The sequence below is a fragment of the Portunus trituberculatus genome, chromosome 26 (assembly GCF_017591435.1).
Source record: "Portunus trituberculatus isolate SZX2019 chromosome 26, ASM1759143v1, whole genome shotgun sequence".
In the NCBI taxonomy this organism is placed as follows: domain Eukaryota; kingdom Metazoa; phylum Arthropoda; class Malacostraca; order Decapoda; family Portunidae; genus Portunus; species Portunus trituberculatus.
The window spans coordinates 4,556,208-4,563,707 of NC_059280.1; the positions used below are offsets into that span (position 1 = coordinate 4,556,208).

The 7,500-nt window shown below is 34.2% G+C and overlaps 2 protein-coding genes across 4 annotated transcripts in view; one reads left to right on the plus strand and one right to left on the minus strand.

Annotated features, from left to right (window-relative positions):
- The window catches only part of LOC123509079 (mucin-13-like), a 10,346-nt gene extending 8,197 nt beyond the window's left edge, over positions 1–2,149 (plus strand). For both annotated transcript variants that reach the window (XM_045263209.1, XM_045263208.1), the window contains exon 2: positions 1–2,149. This exon is cut by the window's left edge and continues 211 nt beyond it. In XM_045263209.1, the coding sequence (XP_045119144.1) occupies positions 1–527 (527 nt within the window). In that variant the 3' untranslated portion in view covers positions 528–2,149.
- LOC123509077 (melanopsin-B-like) overlaps positions 1–7,500 on the minus strand; it is a 98,464-nt gene that overhangs the window by 82,050 nt on the left and 8,914 nt on the right. The gene's annotated exons all lie outside the window — the stretch shown is intronic.

Genomic DNA, 7,500 nt, shown 5'->3' on the forward strand with positions numbered 1-7,500 from the left:
CCTCTTCCTCTTCCTCTTCCTCTAGCATGAGAAGACCAGAATATTTAAACGCCTCTCTCTTTAGACACCAAGTAACCGGGAGGAGGCAAGCACACACCCTGCCACACGCCACCACACGCCAAGAGCTCCCCACACTTACTGAAACACTACCTGGGCTTACAATTAACACCCCAGTTAACCCCACGGAGCCCCAGACCACAGAAAAGGCCCAAACTTCACCCCCAAACACCTCAGAACAGACCCCAGATAGCCCCACGGGGATCACAAACCAGCCATCTACAGAAACAGACCCCGAGATCACAAGCCAGCCACCAGTCAGCCCTCCAGACTCACTCAAAGGGACAAATCAGCCCCCTTCTAGCCTTCCAGCCCCTTCAGACCCCGCGGAAACGTATGCTGAAGTGGATTATGATGGGTTTTTTAGTGCATGGGAGGATGTGTCGCCTTTTGAGGGGGAGAGGGGGCTGACCAGAGGGGACGTTGAGGGGGGAAGGTATGTGGTAGGGTTCAGACCTCTTGGGTTCTAATTAATGGGGTTCTGTAGTCTAGGGTTCGGGATAATGAGGTTTGGTTAGGTTTGGGTGTGTGGTAAGGTGTTTTTTTTTTTTTTTATTTATTTTTTTTTTTTGTCAATTTGTGTCCAAAAATAGTTTGTGTTGTGAGTGTGTCTAAGAGAAAGTGTCATGTGTTGTGAATCTGTCTAGAGGTGTGATATTATGACGTCTTTCCCTGTATTTCTGTCTACCACTGTGATAAAGCTCAGTAGAATAACAACTCCCTGTCTTAATGTGCTTCAAAAATGTCCTAATCTGTCTAACACTGTGATAAGATATAGTAGAATTTTTTTACTTTCCCTGTAGAACTGTCTTAAAGTGTCATAAGTGTCCTAATCTGTCCAGTACTGTGATAAGATGCAGTAGAACCTTAACTTTCCGCGTAAAAGTGTCTTAATGTGCCTTAAAAATTACGGAATCTGTCTGACACTGCGATGAAAAGCAACAGAATTTTAACTTTCCGTCTAAAAGTGTCTTAATGTGGTTTAAAAATGTGCTAATCTGTCTAATACTGTGATGACATGCCGCAGATTTTTAACTGTATCAAAATGACCTGTTTTTGTCTAATTGTGTGATACAACGCAGAAGAATGATCATTTTCCCTCTGAAACTGTCTTTGGGCTTCAAAATTACACAATCCGTCCAATATTGTGATGCAAGGCAGTGGAATGATAACTTTCCGTCTAAAACTGTCTTAATGTTCTTCAAAATGACCTATTTCTAATACTGTGATGAAGCGCAGTACAATTATAACCTTTCTGTCTAAAACTGTCTTAATGTTCTTCAAAATGACCTATTTCTGTCTAACACTGATGAAGCGCAGTACAATTAGAAGCTTCCGTCTAAAACTGTCTTAATGTTCAAAATAAGCTATTTCTGTCTAACACTGTAATGAAAGGCAGTGGAATTCTCTTAATTGTCTTAATGTTCTTCAAAATGACCTACTTCTGTCTAACACTAATGATGCGCAGTACAATTAGAAGCTTCCGTCTAAAACTGTCTTAATGTTCTTCCAAATGAGCTATTTCTGTCTAACACTGATGAAGCGTAGTTCATTTACAAGATTTCGTCCAAAAATGTGCAACTATACTCTTAAAACACTTTACTTTCTCATTTCTACCATGTGGGCATTTCAAGGGAGTTTCTGTGCTAAAGGGGATACTATTTGTGACTCCTCCTATCTCAAAGCCCACCGTCGCTCCGAGTGAGGAAGCCCAACCTACACTCCGACCGTGGACAGGATTCGAACCCGTGCGCTTGGAGACCCCTCGGACCCCAAAGCACGCAGGGGTCCACTGTACCAACATATGAATTTAATGTTTCAGTCTGTTTAAAAATGTGAATTCCTAGTTTTATGTCTAGAAAATGTTGAAGGAATGTGTGTGTGTGTGTGTGTGTGTGTGTGTGTGTGTGTGTGTGTGTGTGTGTGTGTGTGTGTGTGTGTGAAGAGTCTGTCCACAGCACGCCTGTCTAAAAATGTGATGATATATTGAAACTGTCTATTTCTGTCTGTCTGTCTACAAACTGTTGTGTCATGTCCTTAGTTGCCATGTCTAAAATCTGTCTATTCTGTCTATTAAAATGTGATAAGATACTGAAACTGTCTTCTTTTCCTGTCCATGTCTCAAAAAACTGTAGAGAGCTGTTCTGAATCTTCCTGTCTGTCTAAAAACCGTCTATTCTGTCTAAAAATGATGGTTAAGATGTAGAGACTTTTTCTTTCTATGTCTGTCTAAAAACTATTGAGCCATGTTCTGAGTGCCTTAGTTACTGTCTGTCTAAAAACCTGTCTATTCTGTCTAAAAATGTGATAAGATGTAGAGACTTTCTTTCTATGTCTGTCTAAAAACTATTGAGCCGTGTTCTGAGTGCCTTAGTTACTGTCTGTCTAAAAATCTGTCTATTCTGTCTATAAAAATACAATCAAATATTAAAACTGTCTTTTTATCCTGTCCATGTCTGTCAAAAAATTGTAGAGTGCTATTTTGAGTCTTCCTGTCTGTCTAAAAACTGTCTATTCTGTCTAAAAATGTGATAAGATGTAGAGACTTTTTTTTCTGTCTGTCTGTCTAAAAACTATTGAGCCGTGTTCTGAGTGCCTTAGTTACTGTCTGTCTAAAAACTGTCTATTCTGTCTATAAAAAAAATGTGATAAGATATTGAAACTGTCTTCTTTTCCTGTTCATGTCTGTCAAAAAACTATAGAGTGCTGTTTTGAGTCTTACTGTCTAAAATCTGTCTATTCTGTCTAAAAAATAACGTGATAATGGATTTAAATATTTATCATTCCTGTCTATGTCTGTCTAATAAAACCTTCTGTCTTATGTTCTGAGTGGGTTAGTTCCTGTCTATGTCTAAAAACTGTCTATTCTGTCTATAAAATACAATAATAGCATAGATGATTCTTTATTTCCTGTCTAATTCCTGTCTAAAAACCCATCTCTTCCTGTCTATAATATGAATAATGTTTAGAATGAGGCTTAAAAATGTCTATTCTGTCTAAAAACGGGAGCATATAGAATTCCTTATTATCTGTTTATTTTTCTGTCTAAAACCCGTTTGTTTCTGTCTAGAATATAATACGAAGCTGTCAAATGATCTGTTCCTGTCTAAAATATATGAATTTAATGTTCCAGCCTGTCTAAAAAAGTGTATTTCTGTCAACGTAAAAACAGGCAAAATTCTTATATCCTGTCAATTTCTGTCTAAAAAGCTTCTTATTTCCTGTCAATTTCTGTCTAAAAAGCTTCTTATTTCCTGTCAATTTCTGTCTAAAAGCTTCTTATTTCCTGTCAATTTCTGTCTAAAAAGCTTCTTATTTCCTGTCAATTTCTGTCTAAAAAGCTTCTTATTTCCTGTCAATTTCTGTCTAAAAAGCTTCTTATTTCCTGTCAATTTCTGTCTAAAAGCTTCTTATTTCCTGTCAATTTCTGTCTAAAAAGCTTCTTATTTCCTGTCAATTTCTGTCTAAAAAGCTTCTTATTTCCTGTCAATTTCTGTCTAAAAGCTTCTTATTTCCTGTCAATTTCTGTCTAAAAGCTTCTTATTTCCTGTCAATTTCTGTCTAAAAGGTTCTTATTTCCTGTCAATTTCTGTCTAAAAGCTTCTTATTTCCTGTCAATTTCTGTCTAAAAAGCTTCTTATTTCCTGTCAATTTCTGTCTAAAAGCTTCTTATTTCCTGTCAATTTCTGTCTAAAAAGCTTCTTATTTCCTGTCAATTTCTGTCTAAAAAGCTTCTTATTTCCTGTCAATTTCTGTCTAAAAAGGTTCTTATTTCCTGTCAATTTCTGTCTAAAAAGCTTCTTATTTCCTGTCAATTTCTGTCTAAAAAGCTTCTTATTTCCTGTCAATTTCTGTCTAAAAGCTTCTTATTTCCTGTCAATTTCTGTCTAAAAGCTTCTTATTTCCTGTCAATTTCTGTCTAAAAAGCTTCTTATTTCCTGTCAATTTCTGTCTAAAAAGCTTCTTATTTCCTGTCAATTTCTGTCTAAAAGCTTCTTATTTCCTGTCAATTTCTGTCTAAAAGCTTCTTATTTCCTGTCAATTTCTGTCTAAAAAGCTTCTTATTTCCTGTCAATTTCTGTCTAAAAAGCTTCTTATTTCCTGTCAATTTCTGTCTAAAAAGCTTCTTATTTCCTGTCAATTTCTGTCTAAAAGGTTCTTATTTCCTGTCAATTTCTGTCTAAAAGCTTCTTATTTCCTGTCAATTTCTGTCTAAAAAGCTTCTTATTTCCTGTCAATTTCTGTCTAAAAAGCTTCTTATTTCCTGTCAATTTCTGTCTAAAAGCTTCTTATTTCCTGTCAATTTCTGTCTAAAAGCTTCTTATTTCCTGTCAATTTCTGTCTAAAAAAACTTCTTATTTCTGTCAATTTCTGTCTAAAAAGCTTCTTATTTCTGTCAATTTCTGTCTAAAAAGCTTCTTATTTCCTGTCAATTTCTGTCTAAAAAGCTTCTTATTTCCTGTCAATTTCTGTCTAAAAAGCTAAGTTCTATATAACGGGCTACAATATTACTTCTGTCTGTCAACAAAATTTTACATCTTGTCTAGAAAAACTGTCTATTTCTGTCTAAAAAGCTAAGCAATATGAGACTACATTATTATTTCTGTCAACAAAATCTTACTCTGACTAGAAAAATTGCCTATTTCTGTCTATAGGCCTAACTTCTATTCTGTCTGTCAACAAAACCCCAATTTCTGTCTAATAAAACTGTCTATTTCTGTCTAAAGGCCTAAATTCTATTCTGTCTGTCAACAAAACCTCAATTTCTGCCTAATAAAACTGTCTATTTCTGTTTAAAGGCCTAAGTTCTATTCTGTCTGTCAATAAAATCTCAATTCCTGTCTAAAAAACTGTCTAAAAAGCCAAATATTTCTATAAGAGATTACAATATTACCTGTCTTTCTGTCAACAAAATCTTACTTCCTGTCTGTCTAGAATAACTGTCTGAATACTGTCAAAAAACCTGTCTATTCCTGTCTATGAGCTAAGTACTATTGTCTTTGTTAACAAAATCTCACTTTGTCTAAAAACTGTCTATTCCTGTCTAAAAAGCTAAATAATGAGACTACAATAGTACTTCTGTCTGTCACCAAAATCTTACTTCCTGTCTAAAAAAACTGTCAATTTCTGTCTAAAGATTAAGGTTATAAGGGTCTACAACATTGCTGATGTCTTTCTGTCAACAAATTCTATCTTCCTGTCTATCTAGATAAAAATGTTTAAAAACTGTCTAATAAAAAAAACTGTCTACTTCTGTCTAAAGGGCTAAGTTCTATTCTGTTTTTCTGTCAACAAAATCTCAATTCATCTGTCTAAAAAAGCTGTCCATTTCTGTCTAAAAATCTAATTACTATGAGACTACAATAGTACTTCTGTCTGTCACCAAAACCTTACTTCCTGTCTAAAAAAACTGTCAATTTCTGTCTAAAGAGCTCAGTTCTATACTATATTACTTCTGTCTTTGTCAACAAATTCTTTCTTCCTGTCTAAAAACTTTGTCTAAAAACTGTCTACTTCTGTCTAAAGGGCTAAGTTCTATTGTCTTTCTGTCAACAAAATGTCAATTCCTTTCTGTCTAAAAATGCATTTCTGTCTATAAAAGCTAAGTTCTATATAAAAGATTATACAATATTACTTGTCTGTCAACAAAATCTTACTTCTTGTCTAAAAAAACTGTCAATTTCTGTCTAAAGAGCCAAGTATTCTGTTAGAGATTACAATATTACCTGTCTTTCTGTCAAAATCTCACTTTCTGTCTGTCTAAAAAGCTAAATATGAGACTACAATATTACTGTTAACAAAATCGTACTTCCTGTCAATTTCTGTCTAAAGAGCAAAGGGGCTACAACATTACTTCCGTCTTTCTGTCAACAAATTCTTTCTCCCTGTCTGTCTTGAAAAAACTGTCTAAAAACTGTATTTCTGTCTAAAGAGCTAAATACTATTCTGTCAAAATCTCAATTCCTATCTAAAACACTGTCTATTTCTGTCTAAAAAGCTAAGTACTATGAGACTACAACAGTACTTCCTGGCTAGAAAAACTGTCAATTTCTGTCTAAAGAGCTAAGTTCTATAGAAGGGGTTACAACATTATTTCTGTCCTTCTGTCAACAAATTCTTACTTCCTGTCTATCTAGAAAAACCAAATCTCAATTCCTGTCTAGAAAAACTGTCTATTTCTGTCTAAAAATGTTAAATACTATATAAAGGAATACATTATTACTTGTCTTTCTGTCAATAAATTCTTTCTTCCTGTCTGTCTAAAAAAAAACCCCATTTCTGTCTAAAAATCCAGGTATTTTATAAAAGGTTGTAATATTACCTGTCTGTCAATTCTTACTTCCTGTCTACAAAAATACTGTCAATTTCTGTCCAAAAGGCTAAACTCTATACAAGAAGATACAGTATTACTTCTAACAACAAAACCTCACCTCCTGTCTTTCTAAATCTGTCTGTTTGTCAATTTCTGTCTATTCTGTCATGTCTAAAAAAACTAAATCTGTCTGTTTCTGTCAATTTCTGTCTATTATTTGTCATCTGTCTATAAAAAACTAAATCTGTCTGTTTCTGTCAATTTCTGTCTATTATTTGTCGTCTAAAAAAACAAAATCAGTGTTTCTGCCAATTTCTGTCTATTCTTTGTCACCTGTCTAAAAAAAATCCTAAATCTGTGTTTCTGTCAATTTCTGTCTATTCTTTCTATCACCTGTCTAAAAAAAACCTAAATCTGTCTGTTTCTGCCAATTTCTGTCTATTCTTTGTCATCTGTCAAAAAAAACTAAATCTGTCTGTTTCTGTCAATTTCTGTCTATTCTTCCTGTCACCTCCTGCCTTAAAAAACTAAATATGTCTGTTTCTGTCAATTTCTGTCTATTCTTTCTCACCTGTCTAGAAAAACTAAATCTGTCCGTTTCTGTCAATTACTGTATTCTTTTATCACCTGTCTGAAAAACTAAATATGTCTGTTTGTCAATTTCTGTATTCTTTATCTCACCTTCTGTCTAAAAAACTAAATCTGTCTGTTTCTGTCAATTTTTGTCTATCCTTTGTCACCTGTCTAAAAAATCTAAATCTGTTTCTGTCAATTTCTGTCTATTCTTTATCTAACCTTTTGTCTGAAAAAATTCTTTGTTTGTCAATTTCTGTCTATTCTTTGTGTCACCTGTCTAAAACAAACTAAATCTGTTTGTCAATTTCTGTCTAAAAACCCTGAAAATCTGTTTGTCTGTCAAAAATCCTAACAAATCTGTCACTGTTTAATACCCTAAAAAATCTGTTTCTGTCGCCTCCTGTCTTAAAACTAATATTCTGTCACCTGTCTAAAAAGTCTTAATCAGTTTCTGTCAATTTCTGTTTATAAACTAAAAAATTTGTCTGTTTCTGTCAATGTCAAAATCCTTACATTATTCCTGTTCGTCATTTTCTGTCAATAAAAACCCACTA